General features: G+C 36.0%; 1 protein-coding gene across 4 annotated transcripts; it reads left to right on the top strand.

Annotated features, from left to right (window-relative positions):
- The first annotated feature begins 2 nt into the window (after nt 1–2).
- Nucleotides 3–25886, top strand: YIPF7 (Yip1 domain family member 7). 4 transcript variants are annotated; one of them, XM_081139231.1, is made up of 6 exons: nt 39–233; nt 5917–6033; nt 13556–13716; nt 17085–17230; nt 22504–22685; nt 25382–25886. In XM_081139231.1, exons 2-6 carry the CDS (start codon nt 5918–5920, stop codon nt 25542–25544), a joined length of 768 nt encoding a protein of 255 aa, XP_080995357.1. In that variant the 5' UTR covers nt 39–233; nt 5917; the 3' UTR covers nt 25545–25886. The 4 variants fall into 4 exon arrangements, 2 of the variants coding, with proteins under 2 accessions (XP_080995356.1, XP_080995357.1); XR_013998946.1 differs by lacking the exons at nt 22504–22685; nt 25382–25886 and adding an exon at nt 14226–14305 and having other exon boundaries at nt 13556–13740; nt 17085–17160; XR_013998947.1 differs by lacking the exons at nt 39–233; nt 22504–22685; nt 25382–25886 and adding exons at nt 4222–4319; nt 14226–14305 and having other exon boundaries at nt 13556–13740; nt 17085–17160.
- Nucleotides 25887–27903: the final 2017 nt, after the last annotated feature.

Here is a 27903-nt window from a genome sequence, read left to right as displayed (position 1 = left end):
CTAGCGTGACCACGCGAGGGCGTGTGGAAGCCCTGTGAGGGGAGGCTCTCGCCGGCAGTGTTCCCTATACTCAGCCTCCGTTGTGAAGTAATGTTGTAATTGTTCTAAAATATGGAAGGCTAAATACATTCCCCGTGCTGTCGGCGGTATCGCTGATATTTAGCGCATCCGAAAGGAAACCGGCGGTAAAAGGATTGAAATGTAGCCTAGGAAAGTTTTGGCCGGAAGTGAAGGTGGGAAAAAGTTACACCCTGAATGTCCTCCTGTCTCCGTCTTCCTCAGGTCTCCACTTAAATGTTTACCGTGCAGAGGGCCGGGCCCCGGCTAAGCAAGGTGGAGGGTGCTGGTAAGAGTTAACGGGATCTCGCACCCACTCTGCCTGGATTTTTCACGCTCTAGGGTTTGGTGCAGGGGACGGAGGTAGCCGCTGTGCTCAGTTGACCATCGTATTGTTTCCAGTTGCTTCTCGGAACTGCTATGAACCGTGACAGTACAGTACTTGATACCCCAGTAATTACTGTGACCTTTGTTGGAAAATGAACTTAAAAGCGACCTTAAAATGCAGTGCCCGGGATCCAGCCGGCAGCCTGCGGGCCTGGGACACGCCCCCCACGAGGCCACGCCGGCCGGCGCGAGCGCTGCGCCCCTTAATGTCCGCTTCCCACTCTCCTCAGTTAACGTTCCCGACTTTGGTTTCGAAGGTACGTGTGCACATTGTGAGGGAAACTTAAGAAATCCAATGCATAGCTCCTTTTAACGGGCATTCCTAACTGTGGTCCTACGAAAGGGCAGCGAGGAGAAGGGGCGCCCCGCCAACCTCGCCGGGCTGGGGGCTCCCCCTCCGCCCGGGGGACCCCACCAGCGCTGCAGACAAAGCCTGGCGAACAGGGAGCGTGCAGTGGAAGTGCAACTGTATTAGTAAAGCTCGGTGTTTTTGTTCTTATTAGATAAGAATAAATGCTAACAGTAGTTCTGTTAGCTTCTGTGTTCCGCTGTACCTCGCTGCGCCTTTCCCGGCAGATCGCCGAGTGAAGGACTGTGGTGCAAGAGCCGCTCTGCTCCTCAGTACCCGCCGTCCCTGGACGACACCCGCGGTCACTGGCCGCCTCTCGTCCCTGACCCTATCCCTGGCAGCAGAGGGGGAGGGGCCGTTCCCGGCATGCGCAGAACCATAATCAGCACGAACCTTCACCCCAACCCCCTTCGCCACATTTTTTTTTCCCACCAGTCCCCTTTCCCATTAGGACTGACTTTCAATATGTATCAGAACACAGGAGCGGGTGGCAGGATTATCCCACTGATAGGTAGAAAAGCAGTATCCTTACAGCACAGGGATAGCTGCTCTTGAGGGTAAAACTTAACTCTCCAGGGGACTTGAATAAAATTGTATTAAAGATATTATTTTGTTTCTGTGCACTACTTTCCCTAGATCGCGTTTGTAAATGAAAATATAGAAACTACGAAGTAGAGAGTTATCCTTAAAAAGGCCTACTCTGTATCAGGCAATATTTAAGTAAATGTTCCATTAAGTTAAAGCTTTAGACTTTAAGTAGTCAGTGAGATCCTAGTGGCAAAAGAAGGTGGAGATTCTGTCTTATTAAATAGAAGTTCTATATTGACTGCTGGTCATTTTTTTCCAACTGCTGTAACTACTTTCATGCACTGAATATAATAAAATATTCAAGCTAAACTTGGAATGACTTGAAAAAAACCTTAATAATGGTATAATTGCAAAGGTATAATTATGGCAGAGCATTGGGAAGGACTTCACCTTTCATTGCTAAAAGCAATATAGCCAATATATAATTTCATCTTTACTGACTGGTATTTATGGGAGTTTAGCCAACATAATAAGTCATATCTTGGCCTTTCTTAGCCTTTTTATTATTTTTTATTAAAAAGTAAGAGATGAATGCTGAAGAAATAGTTTATATCTAATCACAATCTGTTTACATGACACAGAATTTGCAAATACACCTCCCCCCTCCTTCTTTTGGTAAGATGGATTTTTCATATATATATATATATATATATATATATATATATATATATATATATTTATGTAGTATCACAGTAGAGTTCACTAAAAAATATTTATGTGTAAAAATGGACGCAAGAGTAAGTCAGGGACACAGACACCTGCTATTGATCCAACTTTGTTTTCACCTAGAAACATAATTATAATAGATAACACTTTCTGAGCATTTACTACTTGCCTCCACTGTGTTAATTGCTCCTGTTGCAAAATCCTGTCTAATTCTCATATTTTATACACTAGTTTATTTATATACATATATACACAGGTATAAATTATATATTTATTGGTTAATAACTTAGATATATTATGAAACTTATGGAAACATATAATTCAGTTGATGAGAAAAAGATAAAATAAATAGTCCCAAAGAGTTAGGTATAAATTTTATTCTTGTTTATAATTGAGGGGACTGAGGGTCCATGTGGTTAGATAACTTGTGGAGGAATTTATATAACTCCTAGGAAAGATTTTCTATAAAAATTAGTGATATAAGTCTGCTAAATGTATATAAATCAGATTTGTTATTACATTTAAAAATTATTATTATAGCAATATGATTACTAAGAATGTGCCACTCAGCTACTACTCATATCAATTTTCGTTACTAACATTTAGTTATGACCAAACCTAAAACTTGATTGTTCAGTAATAATTTTGTTAGATTCCAATTTTTTCTAAGAAAAAAGTGAAAGCTAACAAGAAATAGCAAAATTAAAAATCAAAGATAATTATTGTAGTATTAATGAAGGAAAACCCTGTAATTTTTTTTTTTTTTTGCCTTAGAACACAGTAAGCCCTTTAAAATTTATGCATTAAAACAGAATTTTATGCCCATTTTCATGTGACTGTGATATTCAGGGCTGCAGTTTCAGGCTCATAAAATAGAAGCAGTGTGGTCTTTAAAGGTCAGATGATCAGGAACAAATCTCAAGTGGTATTAACAAAAGGAGCATGTAGAGAATACTGACCAAAATGTATTTTTTTTTAAATAATGGAACACAGAATGTATTGCATTTTTTCCTGTCGTAATATGAGTAGAAATTTAAGTTTCAATGGAATCAATGTACACTAAATTGCAATACAGATTGCCAAAATAAATAATTACTCTCTAAACACTGGTAACCATTTCTCTGTTGGCAGAGGCAGAAAATGATGACATTTTCCTCTTGGTTCATTGGCAACTTTGTTCAGCTGAAAATATGTAGTGGAGTTTGTGAATAAATATTACTTAGTGTTTCCAAACAGGTATATTCTTAACACCAGTATATTGGACAGCAATAGGTGGTTTTTTGAAAGAAACAGTCTGCGTAATGAAAGGAAACTGGACTGAATGCGAGAATTATTGTTCCAAACTGGATTCTGTCACATACTAGGTATGTGACTTTGCAAAAGTCACTTAGCCACTCTGAGCCTCCATATTCATATCAAAAGATTGCAGTAATAGATGTCATAATCTTATATGATTCTTAGATTGATACATGCCAAAAGAAATATGGGGTTCTAAGTGCGCAAAATGAAAAGTCGTGGTTATTCATCCATCCATCTGACCATTCATTCTTTAATACATATTTCTAGATAGTTTCTAAATTCATGTTAATATCATGTACTACATATATGTATATATGTGTTATTTTTTTCTTATTTTATAGTTTTTTTATTTTCAATTACAGTTGACATATATTATATTAGTTTCAGGTGTACACCCCGGTGATTAGACATTACATAACTTACTGAGTGATCATCCCAATAAATATTGCACCCATCTGACACCATGCATAGTTATTAGAAAATTGACTGTATTTCCTATGCTGTACCCTACATTCCCCCAACTGTTCTGTAACAACCAATTTGTTCTTCTCAATCCCTTCACTTTTTTCACCCATGTATTGATTCGTACTGCATATTATTAGGAAACCTTGTCTAGATTGATTCTCATAGGCTATAAAGCACAAGAGGTTTCCTCTTACTTTCCATTGTTTGCCTCAAGTAAAAGATCCTAAGTCAGAGTTTAATGGGATGTGCCCACAAGGAAACGGAATCTACCATTTCAGTTTATCAAATTGTGTCTCTATGCCTTTCACTGTGTTGGTAAACTCTAACAAGTGTTATAAGATACTGTGTGTTTGGCTTTGGCTTTTGCAAGCATCTGTTGAGTGTCAGAGTCAAATTTAGAAACATATATTTATAGCCAGCCAGTCATCTTTTCACAAACTGGTTTGTCATAAATTTCTCTAGTAAAGAAACATTTGTTGGAGGATTTTTCAACATAAAGTAATTAAAGGTATGTGTCTGATCTTTTAAAAAAACTTGGCATTTAAGCAAAATATAAAGCTGGGTTATGTAAGGACTCTGGTACCAATAGTCATATTACATAAAGCTTTGCATGTTATGAAAACTTGTATTCTCCAGTGAAATTATGCTCTATGCTTATAATAGCATTTTAATGGGCTGAGAAAGTTATGCTATTAAATTTTAAATTCTTTAAATTATAAGTTGTTAAAAGATTTAACATTCTCCTAGTCCTGATTTTAGCTTACATAATTTATAGCTACTTTAATACATATTACTAATGAAAAATCTTGATTTATTAAATCAGGATATGAATCAGTGTATCTAATTTTAGAAAAGCTTTCTGTATTTTTACTGAAGTGAGAAAATTTGATATATTTGACAATTGTTACTCGAATATTTCTGATTAATGAGGCTCTTAGAGCTAAGCTGTTTATACAATGCCTTTGAAATGTATTATAAGTAGTAGTCCATAGATTACTATAAACATGGATTACACCTAGTGATTTTAAAATTTACTTTTTTTTTCAATATATCTTTATTGATTTCAGAGAGCAGGAAGGACACGGAGAGAGAGAGAGATAGAAACATCAATGATGAGAGAGTCATTGATCAAGCCCACAAGTAGGGCATGAGCCCTGACTGGAAATCGAACCCGGATCCCCTGGATCCTAGGTCAATGCTCAACTGCTGAGCCACGCCCGGCCAGGCTAAAATTTACTCTTTTAAAGAAAGAGTTTTTTAAAGAAAAGCAAAGATTAAAATGAATCAAATAATCATATCTGTCCAGTTGAAAAGACTCTCTACTGCATTCTCTAATTTTATCCAAAGAGCCAGCATTACCTTGCTATTACTTTCTTGCCCCATCTTTTGCCCCCTCTCAGTCTTTCTTATTCCCTCTGATATTCCTATTAGGCCTAAATCAAGATCATGTACCCCTTCATTGCCCAGAGTAGAAACGATATAGAGTTTATAGAAAGACAGAGTGATCCCTTAGCAGGACTGAGCCTTTTCCCTCTGATTCAGCCATAAGGGAGCAGAGAAGCTGTTCGCATACTTTAAATCTCCAGGAAAAGTCAAAATGAAATAGTGTTATTATTATCAGACATTTACTTCCTGACTTTGCAACAAGTGTGTATATATATATATATATATGCATGTATAAATGTAAAATTTGTAAACATAAATTATTATAGTTAATAATTAAAGTGAGGAACTAACATTGTTTAAAAGAAAACCTTCTAGATGTGTACCAAGTCTTAAACTTTTTCCTCTTAAACTGCTGAGAATAAGGTGTTTGGGGAGAAATGTTAGTTCTTTCAAATCGATTAAAGTCAATGTAGTCAAAGTCACAGTCCTGATGAGTGTAAACGTCAGAATAGTTAATTGAAAATACACATTTAGTAAATGACTCTCTAGCATACATTTTCATATTCTTCCCCCAATACTTAATCTACCCCAGCCAAAGAATACCTTGCTCTTTGATAGGAATCTACCCATCGTCACATTGTCAATTAATCTTTGTAATATCTCAAAAGAAGTTTTATTGACTCCTCAACTTCTCAGTAAAAAACATTTTTATTTTTCAGGATGTCAAACTTGGGGCAATTTGACTCTGATTTTTACCAATCTAATTATACCATTGATAATCAGGAGCAGAGCTGTAATGGTTCAGATGCTTATGGAAATCCTTATGGGTCCAGAAAGTAAGTACTTTATATTGAAAAAATATGTTACCATTTTAAGAAGTAATAATATTATTGCAAGGGGTTCCAGGCAGAGAGGTTTCCTTGGAGGAAGCAAAAGCATGTCTTTGTAAAGTGCCCAAGAAGAAATGTCAGGGAAGGGCAGAGAAATGAACTCAGTTCTCCATGAATCCCCTTGATCACCTCAGACCCATTTATAGCTGAATGGCTTGACTCTCTTTTCAAAATATCACTTAATAAGAGAGTCTGAATACAGGGACTATATTCTCTGTGACACTGCTTGAAAAGCATATTTTATTCAATTTAATAAATATTTATTGAGTACCTGCTGTGTGTCAGGAATAAAAAAGGGCACTATAAACCCAAAAATAAGGGAGAAATTCATAATCTTTTACCTCACAACATTTAAGAATTTATGTTGTGGAGGTAGGCAGTTAAGTATGCTGTTATAACACAGTGTGAAAACTCCTAAGTGGAATGAAGATAAACATATTTCAGAATGTGTTAGTTATTTGAGTTGACAGTTCACCTTGAAGATAGATAAAAATGATTTAAGAATTTAGTATTTACCCTTTATTAGTGCCCAAAATAGGGCACTGAGAGTGAGAAGAATTTGGTTCAAGTTCTGGCTCTTGCATGTGTTCTTTGTGACCTTGGGAAAGACAACTTCCCTGACTGGTGTCTTAACTGAGAAATAAGGACATTAATATTATCCACTTCATGACATTGTCATGAAGAACATTTGTGATAATGTGAAGGAAAGTAGGTGTTAAAGTAAAGCCTCTATATAAGTGTTACTTATTTATGTAATTATAGGCTGCAAAAGTAATTGGCACTTTGTTGCCTAAAAACACCTAAACTTATTACGTTTGGTTATAGAGTTGTTTCTTTGGATGTCTTTTATGGGTCTAGATGAGTGAACTGTGAAAGGGTCAGACCTTTCAACTTTCATAATAACTACTGAGCTCTTACTATGTGTTAGGAACTGTTCATAGCTTTACATAAATTAACTCATTGGATCTTCAAACAACCCCGAGATAAGTACTATTATTATTCTATTTACACCTGAGAAACCAGGGATGCAGAGAAATGAAGAAACTATTCAAAGTTCCATAGCTAATAAGAAATGGGGTCAGGATTTTAACCCAAGGTTGTTTGATTAGGCCCTTAACTAGAGTGAACATATGATTTATTGTAAAATCAAGACATTTTGGAAACAAAGTAGGTACTATTGATCATAATATTGGTGAACGAAGAATAAACTCAGACATCTTGGAAAAACTGCGATGTGTGGTCACTGTGACATTCCAAGTGTAGGCCAAATAACCACATAAAAAATATTTCAAATTGATTGATTCTTGAAGTTTATCTTTCTAAACACAGATAAGTACCTTGAAAGCTTCCCATGTAGGAAGAAAAGACAGAGTAAATATAACAGGCAATGGGCATGCTTTTGTTCCAGCTATGCCTGGGGAAATTTGAACACCATTTATCCTACAGATATAGGCAGATAGGTGCTGCCCTCACACACACTGCTTCCTAGCTACTGATTCTGAACCACTGCTCTTTCGATAGGGAAAGGTATTGGTATATAATGTTTAAAAAAACTGTAAGTGTTAAAATATCTGGAATTTTATCTCATGCATGCCCTTATTCTATATTGTCCAGCATCAGTCAGATTACCATAAGAATTTCTTAAAGTGAAAAACCACCTGTACATCTGTCTGTCTATCATCTGAATATTATGGCTGGGCAAATTAAAATGTTTAAAATTTATTATTAACAATGAGGGAAGCCTTGGCCTGTTGGTTGGAGCACCTCCCATACACTAAAAGGTTGCAGGTTGGATACCTGGTTGGGATCCATACCAGAAGCAACCAATCGATGTTTCTCTCTCACATCAATGTTTCTCTCTCTCTCCCTAGCCCCTGAAAATCAATGAAAACTTATCCTCAGGTGAGGGTTAAGACAGAAGGTGAAAAGGACAGGCTGTGTGGGACTGGCTCTGGGCTTTACATAAATTAGCTCATTGGATCACTGTAGCATCCAACAGAAGAAAAAGAACTTTTATTTTATCTCACTGATGACTTATACCTTGGAACATCAAGAAAAAGAAAAGATAGAGTGTTTCAGGCAGAGGGAGTAGTTTGAGGTATTACAGGATCACAACTGAAAATATATAACCCACACTGAGAGCTATGTGAAAGGATTTTCAGCTCTGTCCTCTTGTTTTATTGAAAGGAACCAGTCGCCTTGACCTTCCATTTCTCTTCTCCCTTCTCTGGTCTATATGGGGTAAGCACCTGGGCAACATCTGCAATCTATATTTTCAGGCTACTCTATACTGAAATGTCTAATAAGAAGGCGGTAGAGCTTTCCCCTTTAAGCAGGGACTCGTGGATCATATCTTTCTCCCCCATCCCACCTAGCCCAGTTTCTTTCTCCATTTGATTTTACATATCAATGTTGCCCAGAAATCAAGATGACCAAGAGGTGGAAGTTAATACAACCAAATAAGGAAAACTCTTGATTATATTGTTTCAGGTTGATGGCCTAGCCTGCTTATTAGCATTTAAATCCAAGCCCTGATTTGGAGGTGGTAACATTTAAATTCTAACCCACACTGCAAGCATCAGGAATTAGAAAAGGGCATGTTAGCTGTGGTAGTTTTATGAGGCACATAAAACATGGAGTCAGGTCAGTGAATTTCTAGTGTTCATCAGACAAACAGAGATTTGACCTTTCATTCATTCAGTGGACAGTTCAATTAAAATACACCCCAGTCAAAATAATATGCGATCATCTTGGCAAAAGATGCAGGAATCCGGAGTATAGTTTATAATTAGTTAACCTCTTTATCTCTGTTTCTGTCTTCCCCTAACAAGCTTGTTTGGCTCAATGACATGCTAAGCTGAAACCTGATTCACTGCACTTACTAAAACAATGAAGACATTTAAAGGCCAGTTCTTTTGTTTTAGATTAAACAAGAAGGAGCTTTCTCATTTTAAAATTTCTGTCCAGTCATCTGGGTAGGCATCAGTTCCAATCACTGGCAGTCAGTTATCGAGGCTATATTTCCCCACTATATATCTCCAATTTTTGAAATGGGAAATCGATTCAAATTATTAAGAGAAAGAAACAGATATTTCTGCAGGAAGGTGACAACTAGAAAACTCCCTTTGGATGTGGAGGGTACATTTGAGTAGGACGTGAACAGACCAACACTGAATCACCTTCTCATTGAAATCCCCAGATCTGATCTTTCTCTAGTGTTTAAACATAGCTGATGGCATGTCAATGGCATGTGGTTACTGTGCACTCACTGGCTGGACCAGCCAGGATTTAGGAATGTTATATAAGTTAACTCACCCAGCTGCAATCTCCTAAACCATTCTGATATCGAACTGATCCTATGGGATATGTTCTTACCAACAACACTTGAAATGCCCGATTTTACTGGTTCAATGGGAGACTTACATAGGTAAAATGTTTCTGGGGGTTCAGACTTAATTCTTTTAGCCAACAGCATACTTTTGTTGTAGATCTGTCATATTGTTATCTTATGCTGTTTCAGTCGGTGGTGTTGCAAATTCTGAAACCCTTAGTAGTCTCAGGTTACTAGAGGAATACATGTCACCTGATTGTATGAAATACTCATATACTTGAATGTGACTCCAAGAGTGGAGATAGACTTACAAGGAATGGGACTTATCTGAAGGTACGTGTTTTACCATCGGGTTCACACTCTGGCTCCCTATACAAGACAGGAGTGAGCGCACCACCTGTATTCCCCTAGGGGCAGACTGACAAGGGCAAGCAGCTCAGTTGACCATCATGATGGAAGTCCAAACCTATAGATGTAAAAAAAAAAAATCCTCTAATAAAATATGTAGCTAGTGATTATGGAATGGGGTCCAGAAAACTGTGCAGCAAACAAATCTGCAACCACAGAAATTATAACAAAGTCTTCTAATGATGACCTTCTATATTTGTACTGAAAGATGAGTGTTAAGTACTGTTGATTCAGAAACAGGTCACAAATTTTCCCCAGTGAGAGACTATGCCTAATCTCAGCACAATGTCATGTAAATGAAGGCAATCTTCTGGAGGCTAGTTGGAACATTATAACCCCAGGTATGGAGAATGAAAAGGGGAATATTGAAGAATTGGTGAACATACAGAGGGTTTTTCTATGGATTAGGTGTGTGACCATTGCTTTATGGCTCAGAGACAGAAATCCTGACATGAGTATAGTGGATGTTCTTCTGGTAGGAAAACACAGAAAGTCTGGAATGTCGTTGAAGTCACTGGGTATTCCAGGGAAACCAAAATGGGAAAAAGCTAAAGATGATCAGCACAGAAGAGATACAAACTCTTGGTCTCCTAATAACATTGTTTTCTTTGAGAAAGTGACTGACCAACATTTACAAATACAAATGCTCTGCCAGGGTGTGTGAAAGATGTTTAGAAAGCTTTAGTGTAAGTCTCGGGAAGAAAACAACATACAAATACTTAACTAATGCTTATTGATCACTTTTTGTGTACCTAACACTACTCTAAGTGCTTTACTTATTTTAGTTAATTTAATTCACCACAGCTTTCTGAGTTCTGTTATCCTCATTTTACGGATGAGAGACTGAGGTACAGAATGGGAGGTGATTTACCTAAGGCTGTCAAACTGGGGTTTGAACCCAGGCATTCTGACTCCAGTAGCTGTGTTTGCTAACTACTCTACTTGGTTCAGCATCATCTACTGTTAGACTGTCATTACAGGCAGAAATGCAACTCCACAGAGTTCAGGAAGCCAAAGAAGGGAAATATGACCAAGAATGTTGCCATATCTAAAGGAGAATTTTATAACCACCTCACAGTTGCTTGAAGTGATGGGTATATCAATCTGACTCATGCAATTGCCTTTAATAGGTTACTAATTCATGGACTTGACAGAGCAATTGGTAAAGTGTCCAGTCCCATTCATCCTGATTTTTTTTAAATGAAAGGATACTGTAGGATTGAAAGACATCACTAAAAATATAAGAGAAGGTCATTGGCATAGTCATTCAGAATTGTAACCATCTAGTGTAAAAGGATAACACTAGGAGACATGGGACTAAGTGTCTATTCAAGATACATGGTTAAAATTATGGCTGCTCAGAGTCATTTTTCAGAGAAAGGCCTAAAACATGAGAATTGGGTATTTACAGAGTTTATCTGGGTTGGAGTGTGGATTAATAATGTGATCATTTTAGTATTGCTTAGGTTTTCTTCATTGAGATATAATGTTAATTGCTATAGTTAATATGTACAAAGTCAAAGTTATAAGATAAAAAGAGAAAATTTTAATTTGGACTGTGATAGAAAATGACCATGGTAATTTTTATAAAGAATTTTGAGGCTTTTTTTATTAGGAAAAATTTTATTTCTTAAAATTAGAATGGGGGAATTTTAACATTATGCCTTCATTATAACAAGGTCAACAGAGGCCAAGCTCCTATTGAACATATTTTGTTGGGTGAAATAGCAGAGGGATAGGGGAAAAAGAAAGGGATAGAATTTTGCTGGTATTTTTTTCTGTAAAAATGTGTTTTGCCCTTGGCAGGGGTGGGAGTGGGTCCCATACTGAATACCCTCATTCACAGAGATTGCTTTTCCCGGAGTAATTGTGAAAGTTAAGTTTCCTCAAGCCTGGTTATTAGCACCTGGGCATGGGTTTTGGTGAGGCCAGGAAAATATGTCAATGAAATAGTCTTGTTTAAAAAAGAGGAAAAGAAATAGTCTTGTTTAGACACTGGTCCATTCAATCATCTCCGTTTGCCCTTTTTATTTTTCTATAAATGGTTACATTAAAAAGTACAAATCAGGGGGAAGCTTTATCAACCAGCAAGCTATTCAGTTTCTTATTTATAATCCATTTCTTCCAGTACTTTTGATAGTTGGGCCTACTTTGCTGGGAAAAAAAAAAAAGATTAGAAATACGCCCTATGATTAAATGAACAATAACAGTACTTAGCATATGCTGTTTGGCAGCGATTTTCAACCTTTTTCATCTCATGGCACATAAACTAATTACTAAACTGTGGCACACCAAAAACTATATTTTTTGCTGATCTGAGAAAAAAATATATAGGTATATTGATTGATTCATTTATACCAGGTGGCTATTGTTGTGTTGGCTGTTGTCGTTTTTTTATTTGACAGTCTAAGGGATAAAAGGTCGGTGCCCCTAAGCAGTAAGGTATTGCATGTTTTAAAAATGCTTGCGGCACACCGGTTGAAAGTCACTGCTGTGTGGGATTCAAGAAGTATTACACCAGGCCCCTGCCCTTAATGAGCCTGTGGCTGAGTTAGTGAATGATTAAATGTATAGATTTCTTTCTATTTCATAGCTTTATTTTTCAAAAGAGGTATTTTCTCTGTACTCATATAAGGGAGGGTGAATGTGCTATTCTTAGATTTCATAAGATTAATATTGGAAGAAAAGTATAAAAAGCCATTTTGTAAATATTTTAACGTAAGGAGATCACAGCTACAAAGTTCAGAATCCTAGAGTGTATTTTTAACTTAGTTTAGCTGAAGAGACTTTGATAGAATAAACTTAACACATGTTAATACGGACAACTTATATTTCTTCCCCTTCAGGAAAAAAACAATTAAAAATGACCATATAACTTCAAACACACTCTCATTTTTCATTCTTCCTTTCTCTAGCTTTACAAGAAATTGTTTACTGAGATTGTTGTTTTCCAGCTTCCTCACACAAAAGATGAAATAAAAAACAAACAAAAGCATGGTCAGGGAAGCATCATGTTTGACAAGAAACATGTTCGGACAAACTAAATTGTGCACTTCCAAAGAGAGACACTAAAGCCAGCTGTTGAATACTTTTAGTTAGTACTCAAAGATAATTTGATTGGCAGTAATTGTCTGGGAATGGCCCAAGTTAGAAAGTCTATTTCTTTATAGACAGCAGTCAGTTTATTTATTTTTTCCTATGAATTGGCTGTACTATTAAAATTGTGATTTTCACTTGCTGCTTCCATGCATTTATAAGGACAGTCATGTTTGGTGGTTGCCCTGAAAATCAATGAGGAAGCAGCCTGTGTAAGAGGCAGAGCACAGCTCAGCCAACTGCAGTTCAGAGACCGACACCTGCAGTGTTCTGTGATTCTGGGCAAGTCACTCAGTCTCCAGGAACCTCTCTTTCTCTTTCTGTAAAATGGGACTAAAATTGCAGTTTTCACCTTACTGAGTTTAATTACATGAGAAAATGTGAGAAAATATGTCCACCATATTATACATAATCAATCAATATTGGCATGGATCAGTCTTCTGGAAGTCTTTTCATGACCATTTACTTCACTTTTATGATTAGAAATTAAACTTCAAGCAAGTTCTTTCTTTTCTGCTTACATATTCATAAAACCTAGGATAATTCATGAAAGAAACATTGTAGTTCCTTTCCTTGATTTGTCATGATATCCCTTTCTTAGCTGTATAAATGCCAGTGTTTTCCTTTCTCTAGACTGCAAGCCGGTGAGCAGCCTCAGCTTGCCTTTGTCCCGCCGGAGATGCTCATGTCATCAGGTTACACTGGACAATATTTTCAGCCAGCATCCAACCCGGATTATTATTCACAATCTCCTTGCATTGACAGTTTTGATGAAGAGCCTCCTTTGCTAGAAGATAAGTTAAGGAAGTGCTATTAATGTGTGTACAGCTTGAGAATAATAGCAATAATGAGCACTTAATGTGGGCTGGCAGCATGCTGCGTGCAGTGTTGTGTGTGATTGTTCTGTGTGTAAACAAGTCTGCCTCTTCAGGACACCAAAACCAGTGGAAGTCTGTTCGTGTGGGGGTGGGAATCAGAAGTAGGTGTGTACTGTTGCTGTACTATTGCTGCAGTTATTACATATTTTTTTCACTGTTTCTTAAATTTGAACCCCCTGGCAGTGTCTAGGCAACAGTGAAGACATGTTTTCAGAAAGTGGTTATATCAAAGTAACCACCCTTCCCCCCCAGTTAATTAAACTACTTCCCCTCCCACTTTATACAGATCGGAGAAAATGTCTCAATTATTTTTTTCCTTTGTGATTATCCCCACCAAATGTATAGTCTATTAGAAGAGAGAGCACTTAATATAATTTGTATTTTGAATCTGAAATTTCTAAGCTCTGCTCTAATATGTTCTTCAGGCTGGGCGACTTTGTGAAAGTCTCGAGCTTTGTCACTATAAAAGATATGAAAAGGCCATAAGCAGGATTTCTGCGATAAGGTGATGAATGACATTTGCTAGCTTTTTTTTTTGAGTGTACATCTAAACAACCCGTAAAATCATGAATCTATAATAAGACATCTCCCGCACAAAAACATGTCATTTGAAACTGCTTGTTTATGCTTTAAATGCTTTGTTGTCTAACAGGCTTGTTTGGTTTTATGTAAGAATGATAACTTTTGCTATTTGATAATGTACAATCAATATGTTAACAAATACGCCTTGAAGACTAATAATCAATTTAAGTCTATCAGACCAGAAAAATTACTGTGTTATTTATAGCATAACCTGGTGTTTATATTTGAAAGGCCAGTGACACAATTTGCATAGAAAATAAACATGTTAATTCATTTTTATAGCATTTATAGCTTATACTTTACTACCACTAGATGACAGTAAAACAATAATTTTACATTCAAATTTCATAGCAATTTTATTTTATTTTGTATAAGGTGTTAGATTATCTACAGTTAATAAATACTTATAATCTCATTTGCATACCTTGTAATATATTTGGAAACAAAATACAGGGTGGAGCAAAAGTAGGTTTATAGTTGTTCATATGAAAAATAATACAGTAATTAATAAATAATAATACAGTAATAAACTGCTTCACATATTCACAACTGTAAACCTATTTTTGCCCCACCCTGTATTATGATGATGTATTTTGATAAAAAACACATAAAATCTTTTTTCTTATGAAAATTTAGTAGGTCTTAGGTTCATTCACTCTTTTATGACTCAGTGTTGAAACGCGTATAGAAGTTAATTATGCCATCAAATAAATGATTGAAATCAGGAATAATATCTCATAAAACATTTTTCATCTGAGTTTCTTCAGGAATAATTATTATGCCTTTTCAGGAAAAAGATATTTTGAATTAAAGGCCACTTTATTGTGCTCAATACTATTAGCATAAATGTCTAAATTGAAAATGAAGTTTGAACATAAATCTGAGGTGAAATTAATTTAGCCCAGTATTTCTCAATTTTTTAAAGTCTGCTATTTTAAAAATCACATTAGACATTCTAACCCAGCGTTTTTCAGTGTGTTTTTTAATCTCATGGCACATAACCTAATTACTAAAATTCTGCGGCACACCAAAAAATATATTTTTTGTTGATCTGACAAAAAAAAGGCATGATTTTTATTCATTCACACCAGATGGTTGTTTTGTTGGCTGTTGTCATTTTTTATTTGACACTGTAAGGGAAAAGAGGTCAGTGCCCCTGACTAAATAGTCAGGTATTGCATGTTTTAAAAATTCTTGCAGCACACTGGTTGAAAACTGCTGTTCTAACCTTATTTTAAGCTTGGCGAACTGCTTACATTTTCCAAAGTGTATGTTCATTAAGAAATATATAAATACACTGTGAAAATACAAAGGATGCAACATGAATGTTATCATGTAGATTATTTGCTCACAATTAATTTAACCAACCAATTCTTTTCTTTTCAAACTTGGGATAGTAATTGTCAGTCTGAATGTGAAATGAGTGAAAGAATATGCTCTCCGTCCTAGTTCAGAGCAACACCTGCCTGACCTTCTGAAAAGTGTCGAGGTCCCTGTTAAAGCAAGGCCCTCTGTGTCAGGGTGATTATTAGAAGTCCGTCTGGTCTGTGTATGGAATGTCAGCTTTGCAAGGTGTTTAGGTGGGATGAGCCGTTGTAAAAGAGGTTGAACTATACTCTTTATCTGACCAAAACGAGTTACTGAATTCTAGGAAGGGAAGTTGAATGCCACATACAAATGACTTAGGGAGACAATCCACATGAGAGAATTGGGCTCAACTGAAGAAAATGCAACCATTATCCGTTTAGATGCACATTGACTTGATTAAAGCATGGGTTTTGTTTTTGGGGTTTATTTGTTTGTTTGTTTGGGAGGGACTGGTTGTATTCTCATACCAACCACTCCCTATTTCCGCCACCCCCAACCCCTGGCAACCACTTTTCTGCTCTGTTTCTATGAGTTTGACTAGTTTTTTTAACTTTTAGATTCAACATATAATTCATATCATGCAGTGTTTGTCTTTCTTGACTTATTTCACTTCATGTAATGCCCTCAAGGTCCAACCATGTTATTGCAAAGGGCAGGATATTTTATTCTACCACCACTCATAAAAGGGAACAGTTAACTTGTCTCAAGAATTTAATCTTTAAATCACAGGTTCAACCACATAGAGTATTTAACTTGTTAAAATATGCATGCACATCATGATTACTTTTACTTGCTGAAAGGGCCATCCCCTTTTCTCCTCTGTGGCATTTCAGGCACTTAGCATAGAATTGCTCTTCTCCTCAGGCATGTGAAAGTGAAATTCCAGACCTGGGGTAAATGTCTTTAGATAATTTTGCTAAGTGAAAAATGATGAAGTGTTTGATATAACAATATTTCAAAAGTGTTAGCAATGGAAATTTCAGGGAAGGGAAATGTCTAAATGGGCAATAGGATGGGACTTTGGGTCTGTTAGCTACCATTATATTTTATTTTTACTGTAGAATGTCCTTTTCCCAATTTTAAGCTTGTATTTTCTACATAAGGGATATTTTTTTCTTATGGAAATATTTGTCTAAAATATTTCAGCTCATTTTTTGGAAAGAAAAATCTATGTTTATTTATGTTTAAATTTTTACATAGAACTTTAGATTATGGAGGTTAACAATTAGATTAAAATACTAAGTAAGTGAATCAGATATATTAACTTTAATTAAAGAATATTACTGATGTTTATTTTTCTATATTTATATTACCGTTTTCTCTCCTTTTTGCAGAACTTGGAATTAATTTTGATCACATATGGCAAAAAACCTTGACAGTGTTAAACCCACTGAAGCCAGCAGATGGCAGCATTATGAATGAAACTGACCTGGCTGGACCCATCCTGTTCTGTGTCGCACTGGGAGGCACCCTGCTTCTGGTAAGGGACAGCAGCATCAGATTTTAATGTGTGTCCTTTCCAATGTGATTTTTGCAGAGCACTTTGTAAATTAGAGGGCAGTATGTCACTTTACACAGTGAAAATTGTCTGTTTAATTTATAGCTACTTTTCGGGGGGGTAAGAGAGGCATACTTAATAGAATTATAGTGACAAAATAGAAACTGTCATCATGCATTACAACAGGTATAAAATATAAATTTAAATAAAACTTTAAAAATAAAATCACGAAATGAAAACTTTCAACAAAGCAGGCAATCATTTATGTCTTTATTGTTATTAAGAAAAAAAAACTGTCAATCTGGAATAGTTGAAGGAGCACATGGATTTGGGAAATATAAGGCTTAAATTTTATTTCTTGCTTTCTGTGAAATCTGTATTGTGACACTGGACAAATCCTTTCTGTTTGTTCATCACTTTCTTTGCTTGCACGTGTTTAGACTATTTCTAAATATCCTGTGGAGTCTGAGATGAGATGGGTCTTGTTTCTTTCTGGTTAGGTACTATGAGTAAATTAACTTGCAGTGATAACAGGATTTGTTCCTTCAGTCAATATATTTCTCCTATTATTTTAGTTTTATGCTTTTTCTGAGGACATTTTTTTTCCTGACTTCACCATTTCCCTTGTGTATGTGCCTCTTTCATTCTTTATATCTACGAGTGTTGATATCAAAAGATACCAAAAAATTTTTTTAAATCACATATTTGCACCTAAGTTAAGTTTAGATAGCATTCAAGCTTATAGTTTGGAACAATGTTTCATTTGAAAAAGGAAGAAAAAGAAGAAATGAGAAAGGGTTTACGATTTTATGCCAGGAGGGAATGATAATACATTAGAAACAGAGGTTGGCTCCAGCCTCATGGCTCAGTAGGTTGGAGCATCGTCCTGTACACCAGAAAGGTTGCAGGCTCAGTTCCCAGTCAGGGCACATATCTAGGTTCAGGTTCAGCCCCCGGTTGGGGCGTATGCCGGAGGCCACCAGTTGAATGTTTCTCTCACATTGATGTTTCTCTCTCTCTTTTTCTCTCTTTCCCTTTTTCTCCCCCTTCCTCTTTCTCTAAAATCAATAAACATGTCCTCGGGTGATGATTAAAAAAACAACACAGAAGATGAAAAATGTGGTCAAGCTAGTCTCAAAAATATGGTTTTATTAAGGCACAAAATGATAAACTTGGCAGGAGAAATAATATAGGGAATTAAAGATTCTAGACCGTCCCACTTTTCTCTCTCATAGCTACTTCCCATAATTGTTTTTCTCCAAGTAGTTACAATTTTTAAAAGTAGCTGTAAAATGTTATTTGCAATTAAATAAATTTTCACTTTTTATTTATTAACTACTTAATACGATTATCAAAACACTGATAGAAATCTAGTTTCTGCATGGTAATGTGGTCCATAATCCCAGCATATTTATTCAGTACAATAGTATTTCATGATAGCATCTTATTTCTTCCTTTGAACTACAGCAAATACAAATACTCTGTAAATCAAACATTATATCAACTGGAGTTTTAATTTAGTCTCTAACCTCCCTTCTGTCTTTGTCACAATAATTTGATAATCTTAGATTAAATGTTGCTAAGTAACACCATGTCGATTAATCAAATAGTCAGAAACAATCAATTTAATATATTAACTCATCTTTCTTTTTCAAGTAATTTGTAATATAACAGCTGTTTTTTTGTTTTGTTTTTTAATATATCTTTATTGATTTCAGAGAGAGGGAAGGAGAGGGAGAGAGAGAGATAGAAACATCAATGATGAGAGTCATTGATCGGCTGCCTCCTGCACGCCCCTGACTGGGGATCGAGCCTGCAACCCGGGCATGTGCCCTGACTGGGAATCGAACCCGATCTCCTGGATCCTAGGTCAATGCTCAACCACCGAGCCACGCCTGGCCAGGCTGTTTGTTTTTTCTGTAAAAATACTACCATCACCACCCTTTAAAGCAAATTATTAATCCCATTAAGATCTTTTTAGGGTGTACAGTGTTAGTTGGAGTTATTTAAGTATCCTCTCTTTGGTCTTAAGTACAAAGTTATATATATAAACAAAGAAATCAACTGAAAGTAAGAAAATTGAATCTACCCCTAACTTTTCCTCTAGGTGTGATCTTGAATCTTTTGTTTTCTGTTTTTGGGACTTCATTTCTTCATTTTGAGGGCAAAAACGGTTTATTAAAGTGGTTCTTAAGGTTCCTTTCAGTTCTGAAATTTTGAAGAATATTTGAAAATGAGTATTTTCTGAAACCTTTTAAGAAAACATTATCACTTCAGTTTTACCATTAGTGCATGGTTACTTTGGAATTGATTCTGATGCATGTAGAGCAGTAAGGACCAAAACAAGCAAACAAAGTGGATATTAGTGAAGTCAGATTTAATTGAGAATCCATTTGCAGCCAAGTGAATCCTGCCCTGGATATGTCGAATTAAAATGTAAAGGGTGAGCCCTGGCTGGGGATCTCATTGGTTAGAGCATTGTCCGGATGCGCCAAGGTTGTGGGTTTGATTGCCAGACAGAGGCATATACAAGAATCTACCAATGGATGCATAAATAAGTGGAACAGCAAGTCAGTGTTTCTCCTTCTCTCCTTCTCTCTTTCTCTCTCCCCCCCTCTTAAAAATAAAAACCAATCAATAAAAAATTAAATTGTGAAAGATGATTTTATGGGCTGGTATATGCATGTACTAGAAAAAGCAAAAGCAAATCCGGAAACAATGTCCAAATCTGTTCATTGTCTCTGGAGGTGTAAGATTCATAGTCACATACTCATCGTTTTTCTGATTTATGTTGATATAAGGCACAGTACCTTTTAGTGGACTTTCTTCTTGTTGAAGGAGACAAACCAAAAAGAACAGCTTCAAACACTTAACACAAATTTAGTTTTACTTATTATTTCTCTCAAAATTATTTTCACTCCCAATACAATAAAGAGGAGTCATGGTTTAAAGCTATGACTCCATTTATTTTTTTTTTTGGTAGGTCTAAGAGTGTGATCTGATAAAGGAATATGCATGGTAAATATAAAAGCATGATACATGAATAAGTATTTCTAACAAAGATTTAGTATGAAGCTGGTACACGGAGGATCCTGAAAATTTTGAGGTTAAGAAGAAATTGAACTTTTTTCCTTTCCTTTTTTTTTTTATTATAAATGTTTCAGAACAACATTATAATTTGACATCTGTATACACTACAAAGTGATCACCCCCAAAAGTCTAGTTACTATCTATCTCCATACAATTAACATCCTTCACCCTTTTAGTCCATCCCTAACCCCTTTCCTCTCTGATAACCACAGACCTGTGATCTGTTCTATGTAGGTACTTAAAAAGAAAGAAAAAGGAAAGAAAAATGAAAACGGAACATTTATTTTCCATTTCAATTACAAGCCCTTGTTACAATTAGAAGCAAATTGAAAAATGGTGGTGGCCGCTGCCAGTGAATAAAATTACAAGAGAAAGAAATGAAGTGTCAGCACCTGACCTGGAAAGGGACAACTGTGCACCAAATTAGTTTCATTCATCACTTATTTACCCTACTTTATTCACAAAACTCTTGGGGCCAGGAAGGTCCAGCTGTGTGTCCTTTGGTGTAGGGAAGTTGCTTTTCACCATTACAACTATCGCTGTCTCAGAATTATCACATTCAGTTAAAATATTAAATAAAATACTTCTCTACTACATGAAAGTGAATTGAAAGTGTCACTAATTCACAAATGGAGCAAACCCACCCAATGGTGTAGTGCATAACTGATATTTTGTTTTTTAGCATGTCCATTAGCATCCTTAGTGTTATTTCACAAAATATCCAAAAGAATACAAAAGATATTCAATGAGAACTTCTTATGGCTAATGCAGGAGAGAACTCTGCCAGAGTAGCCCAGGGACATTTTTGTGAAAGAACTTAGTAGTGACCAACCTCCTTACCTACAGAGGAAGAAGAGTTGAAAATAACTGGACAATTTTGAACACTAAAGTGGTCTTAACATTCTCCATTACCTTCATTAATCACAAATATCTCTTTGTTCTCTAAGACATAAGGACTTTATGAATAACTGCTGTGGAGAGGGAAAAAAATGACAGCTGAAAGCTCTCTTTCTGAATCAATGTACCAGATTCTTTGCTGTTTTTTAATAATTCCCATGAAAACCAAAGTCAGTTCATCCAGCCTTTATCTAGAACTTCTAATCAGTTTAATATAAATATAAAAACTAAATTTGTTCTTTACTGGAGCATTGGCATCCTCAGGTAGCCAACATTAAAGTAGCCTCTGCTGAATTAATAGTAGATCATGGCTTTCCCCAGATAAGTTCCATGGAGATACTTCAGCTCCTAGACCCTAGTGCTTTGTGAGTGGTGGCTATTTTTATAAGTCCTCAGAAGATCCGTGGTATATCTGAACACCAGTGAATTCCCTTAACAGTACCTCTTTTATGATCCATTACCAGGTAGTTTATATAAATCAGCTTTTCATAAGGTGTATTCAGTTAAACTGGCAATAGGCATTCTGAAAACAAAATTTTCTATGGTCAAATAAGTTTGAGATATGCTGGGTTATAAAAAGTTAAATAAGTTCCATTATTTTAAGACTTCTTAGAGCTCCTGTAGATGTTAAGGACCTAAATTTTAGAGCCAGGTTTTTTTGGTTTAAAGCCAAGCTCCACCAATCAGCATTATTTTAATTTGGGAAAGTTACTTAAACTTTCTGCCCCTCAATTTCCTCCTGTGTAAAATTGGTACCAATAATGGTACCAATCTCATAGGATGGTTGTGTTGGATTAAATAAATTATAGATGTGAAATGTTTAGAAAAGGCACTAACATAGTAAATCCTATAGATGTTTGCTAATATTACTAATATCCCTGTAAATCTCCAACGGAATTTTTTCATTAATTGATTCATTTATTTAATTTGAAAAATATGGGGAGAAAATATATTCTTACTTATGCCTTGTATCTCTAATAAGCAATCTATAATTTAAAAATATATAAGCCTAAAAAATATTTCATCTTTTCTGTAGCTTGCTTGTGCTATCCCAAGTATAGTCTGGGGTGCTTGTTCTCAGGACCTTAATTCGTGTTATAGCCAGAGTTTTTTCCAGAACTCCCAGTCTCCTGATAGTTGTACGTACCACAAAGATATGGAACAACACTGAGCTGATTGACTCTAAAATGCTCTCTGATTTGCTGACTTTCTGATTTTTCTCTTGATGCTTTTTGTGTGTTCATACTGTTCTCTTCTCATTGTTTCAGGCAGGAAAAGTTCAGTTTGGTTACGTATATGGCATGAGTGCCATTGGCTGCCTCGGGATTTATGCCTTACTAAACTTGATGAGCTCTTCAGGGGTGTCCTATGGCTGCGTGGCGAGTGTGCTGGGTTACTGCCTGCTCCCCATGGTCATCCTGTCCGGCTGCGCCATCTTCTGTTCACTGCAGTAAGTGTCCGTGTCCGCTAATTGACCCACCTGCACAATCATCGCTAAGGTGTGCCACACAGTGCAACACTTAACCTCTTTCTGATCGTTTTGGTTGTGGAGTTAGGGAATCCAATGACTACTAAAAGGTACAGGCAGATTCAGGAAAGTAGGTTCGTTTCGGCTAAGGTGCTGTTTCTATTTCAATAATTAAAAAAATAGATTAAACCAAGTAATCTTTAAAACTGGCACTTTGTAAGTTGTCACATTCTTCAGTATGAGCTATTGTCATGGGTAATATACCAAGTTCAGAAAACTCACTTGTTTGATTTTGGAAGAGTAAGTGCCTGGCAAACTCTGACAAATTGCCTCAGCTCCCAGGCACTCTGTCTTCCAGGCGGGAAGCAACTGTTGCCTCTCAGCTGGGCTCCGTGCAGCACAGAGCTCCCAGGAACCCTGATGAGGATATTAATGCTAGAGAGTTTTATGGCATATGTGCTCAGTCAAGAATTTTTTTCCTTATTACTTCCTGAGCAGTGAGTATTTGCAATTCAAAACCATTAGTAAGGAGGCAGTAGATAAGTTTCTGCCAGGCACTCTCCCGGGACATCTGCATGTCTCAACCACGTTGATTGGGGAGACCAGGTAATTACATTGTCCTTTGTCACTTGTCATGCTCTAAACCCAATTAGAAATAAACATTTGCCATTAGTGCTCATGATTCCACATAGTAATGAGACACAATTTGCATTTTTTTCTTGGATGATCCACATTTTAGGTTATTAACCCTACATTGGATAGGATAATATATAAAGAATTTACCAATACCAAAGGTAGACATTTTAGAAAAGCCTTTAATGTTGTTATTTAGATATAATCTTATATCATATTTTTCATAGCATTATTGAAAATGACTTAGTTGGAAATGCTTTTAAGATATGGGCTCATTTTTATAGTAACATTCTTGTGAATAACTTAGAGCAAATTCCTATTTTATCAGCAAGTACTCCTCAATATTTAAAAAAGAGGAATACAACAGAAAATTGATACTTTGAATGTATAAACACAATGTGAGTTGTAAGTATATTTATTAAGTCTTATCCATGGAAAAATTTCACTTTCTGCATATCAAGTTCTTTAGCAAGCAAGCTGTTCCATTTACTATGTTGTTTGGTAAAAACATTTGACAAGTTAATACAGAGTTCAGTTCTGTGATTTCTATTTTGTCAAATGCTTTTGTTAAAGAATACTATAAGGATTTACCATTTTAAAATTCTAAGTTTTAAACATCATTTCCAGCAAAGCTGAGATTTAGGGCATTTTAAATGACTCTAGATTATTAGGAGAAGAAAATAAAAACTGAAACTCTTGGATTTTGAGAATCATGATAAGTATGGACCTTTTTTCATTAGATTTTCATTCTCAAAGATGATTTATAAATCATTTAATTTATATTAAAGGGAAATAAACTATTTGACACCTAAGATCATTACACTGAAATTGCCCTTTCAGGCATATTACTATATCATTCAAATTAATCATACATAATTTTACATTCTTGTTCACAAAAACCTGTATATTAAATCACTCTAGAAATTATTCCTAATAGATATTCATTAAACCAATGAATCTATTATTTATTAAAAATATTTAAAAATATATATTTTTTATTCATAAGCTGTATTGTACAGTTTTTCACTTGTTTTGCTTTGGTTCAGTTATTAAAGTAGGTTTTCTTGTCATTCTCACAAATAATAAACACAATTATCAACTTCAGATTCAACCAGGAACAATGGAGGTAGTGTAGTTTGATGGTGAAAAGAGCAGTGTGCCAAAAGAGCAGTTAGGTGATTTTGACCTAATGCCCATTTTAGTGTGCCATTTTTGTTAAGTCACTTCATTGCTTTAAAGCTGGGGACTAGATATACCTGAGATCTATCCTAGGTCTGATGTGTTATTTTCCTAAATAATGCATTCTGTTTTGCACATAAGAAAAAAAATTCACTCTTTATCACCCATACCTCCTTTTTTATTCCCAAGGTGGCTAGACTTAACTACCTTATTTCCCCATTTCTTCTTAAAGAACCAATTGTCTCCACAGTTACTTCTTCAAGATACCAATTTAAACAAGTCCATTTCAGCATTCTAAAAAATCCACACACACGTAAAGGGATCTTCAGCTGTGAAGTGGGAAGCAGCACATGTATGCCTTCCCGTTTCATGTGTTCCCTGCCTGAGTTGTGTCAGGCTTTGCTATCTCAGACAAAAACCTGGAAAGGGGACTTGGGAGCAGTGGGGACTGGGCACCCTACTGGAATTTAAGTCCAGTAATTTTTCTGCTCATTCTGTGGGTAAATTTAGGAAGAAAGTATAGGGTAAAGAAATCTATAGCTATAAAAGAGTTTCTAAACATAGTTTATGTAAAAGAATTTCAGGAGTTGTGACTTAATGTTGACATATGAGAGTAATTGCAAGTGGATTCTTCTCTTTCTATGAATTCTAATTTTACTGAAGTATGAAATATTTAGCCTCTGGTGGCAAATTTGACTCAAATATTTTCTAACTGGCCAAGACCTTTGAGTTCATATGGTTCCTCACCCTCATTTTACAGATGGAGAAAGTAGTTAAAAATATTGTGCCAGGATATTTCAGAGGCCTCTCTGATCCAATAATCTTTTCCTTATGTAAGGTAATCACCTCTTTTGTCTTTCCTGTAGGGGCACAATTGGTACTGTGTTGGCACTGGTCATCATTGTCTGGTGTAGTCTCTCAGCTTCCAAAATCTTCATTTCGGCCTTGGACATGGAAGGACAACAGCTTCTCATTGCCTACCCTTGTGCCTTACTTTATGGACTTTTTGCCCTCCTAACAGTTTTCTGAAGAGCATTTGAGGTAGCATTACAATATGCTGTTTATTTGCTGTTCAGATTGTTCTGGGAATGTATTAGTTTTCAAATTTGGTAATATGCTTTATTGCTACTGAGAGAATAATAAGCAGAAAAACAAAATAGCACCTAAGGATGATGCTCTAATAGCATGTTTGGTTTGAAGGATGTTTTGCTTTTCAGTTGGTGCATTAAAACATTTAAACATACTTTAAAATAAAAGAGATAAAGTTGTTGTGCTGATGGACCCTGCTTTTCTCAATAGATGCATTTCTGAGAAATTGTAAGTAAATAAAATCACATGCTGACTGGATAGTTAGCCTTCTAAGAAAACCTCATGATGGCTCAAGTTGTGTGCATATGGTTAGAGTCACACTGTCCAGTACCTTTGGAGAATTGGAAGGGTAGGTTATGCAGGGTTTTATTTACATGAGGTTCGTATAACTCCTGTCTTTCAATTGAATTACTGTAGCAACTATTCTTTCGTCCCTTTTCGACAATGCATTTAACTCACCACATTTTCAAGCCCTCACTTCCTTCTTACTTGGTTTAGATGCCATGGTTCATTACTATAATTCCTCCTCTGCATATATCCTCAGCAACCTTGCTATTTGCTCCCTAAATACATTTTAATAAGTAAATAATAAATAAATTTTGGGTGTTCCCAAAAATGTATACCATTTTGAATAATTATAAAGGCAGTGTTTATTAAAATGCATTTCATTTTCAGAATGTAATAGAATCTACAGCTGTCAGCTGTTAAAGTGTGTATACATGTTTTGGGGATACCCTGTAGATGAATGTGACTAGAGGAAATCCCACTTGTTTCACTTTAATTATATTTTTATATCTTAAATGTTAAATGTTTCCTCTGTATGGCCCTTTGTTATTTTTATTTTTTTTAATTTATTGATATGAGAAAGAGAGAGAGAGAGTGTGTGAGAGAAACATTGATTTGTTGTTCCACTTATTTATGCATTCATTTGTTGTTTCTTTTATGTGCCTTGACCAGGGATCAAATCCACAGCCTTGGTGTATTGGGACGATGCTCTAACCAACTGAGCTACCCAGCCAGGGCTTTGGTACTGCCTTTTGAATCTTACTACATTATCAACTAAATTTGCTTTCACGTGTTTTGAGATGATTATGCTACACCATTTCTTCACTCCTCAAATCTCTAATGTTCCTTTCTCATTTCTTACTGTTAGTTGATGAATTTTCTTTTTATTTCATTGAAAAATAGAACATCTCGAAGAAAAATGTTTTATATTCCCACCACCAGATCTACCAATCTACATGCATCTTTATAATATATACACATGCACACACATATATACTTTGCATTCCTTCTTGTCCCCGTCTCCTCTCCTCTCCAAAGTCAGTCCTGCCCCTTGCATAGCCATTGTGTTCCTTTTGGCCTATTATTCATATCGGCATATAAACATGTTTCAGTATCTTCTATCTTAAAAACCCTTTGATTCAACATCACTCTGCAGTTATGGCCCATTTTTCTGTTGCAAAAATTATTGAAAGAGTTGTCTATTGTTTCCACCTCTGATTTATCACTACCCATTCTTTTTCTTACATTCCAGTCCAGATTTAATCATTGTATTCACCAAGACCATCTTGGTTAAATCAGCTCCCACAATGGTCTACATCCAGTGGTCAATTCTTAGTCATCATTGTACTCAAACTCACAGGTCTTTGGTTACCACTAATCTCCTCCAGCCCCCGTGTTGAAGCACTTACTCCACTAGGCTTCTGGAGTAGTACACATGCTGGGTTTTTTTATTCTTATGGGTTTTTTCCCCTGCCTCACTGGTGGCTTCTTCTCAGTCTCTTTGGCTGGCCTTTCTTCTTCTCAACATCAAATCTCTTCTTGATCTCTAGTCAGTCACTTGCCAGATAATCTCATTTCATTGCATAGCTTTAAAATCTAATGACTCCTGCCTGGCCCAGCGTGGCTCAATGGTTGAGCATTGGCCTAGGATCCAGGAGATCATGGTTCCATTCCTGGTCAGGGCACATGCCGGGTTGCGGGCTCGATCCCCAGTTGGGGGCATGCAGGAAGCAGCCGATCAATGACTCTCTCATCATTGATGTTTCTATCTCTCTCTCCCTCTTCCTTCCTCTCTGAAATCAACAAAGATATAAAAAAAAAATCTAATGACTCCCAAATTCCCATCTCCCATCTAACACTCTCCCCTGAGCTTTTAACATATATATTCAACATATACTTAATACTTTTCATTTGATTTTTAATATAATATTCTCACACATAGTATATCTGAAGCCAAACCCTTAACTCCCATCCTGTTCTTCCTCCAGACTTCCTTGTCTTTATAGCAGGAACC

Source organism: Miniopterus schreibersii (assembly GCF_964146895.1).
Source record: "Miniopterus schreibersii genome assembly, chromosome: 1".
In the NCBI taxonomy this organism is placed as follows: Eukaryota; Metazoa; Chordata; class Mammalia; order Chiroptera; family Miniopteridae; genus Miniopterus; species Miniopterus schreibersii.
Note: the sequence above shows the minus strand (reverse complement) of the source record. Positions and strands in the feature narration are given on the sequence as shown.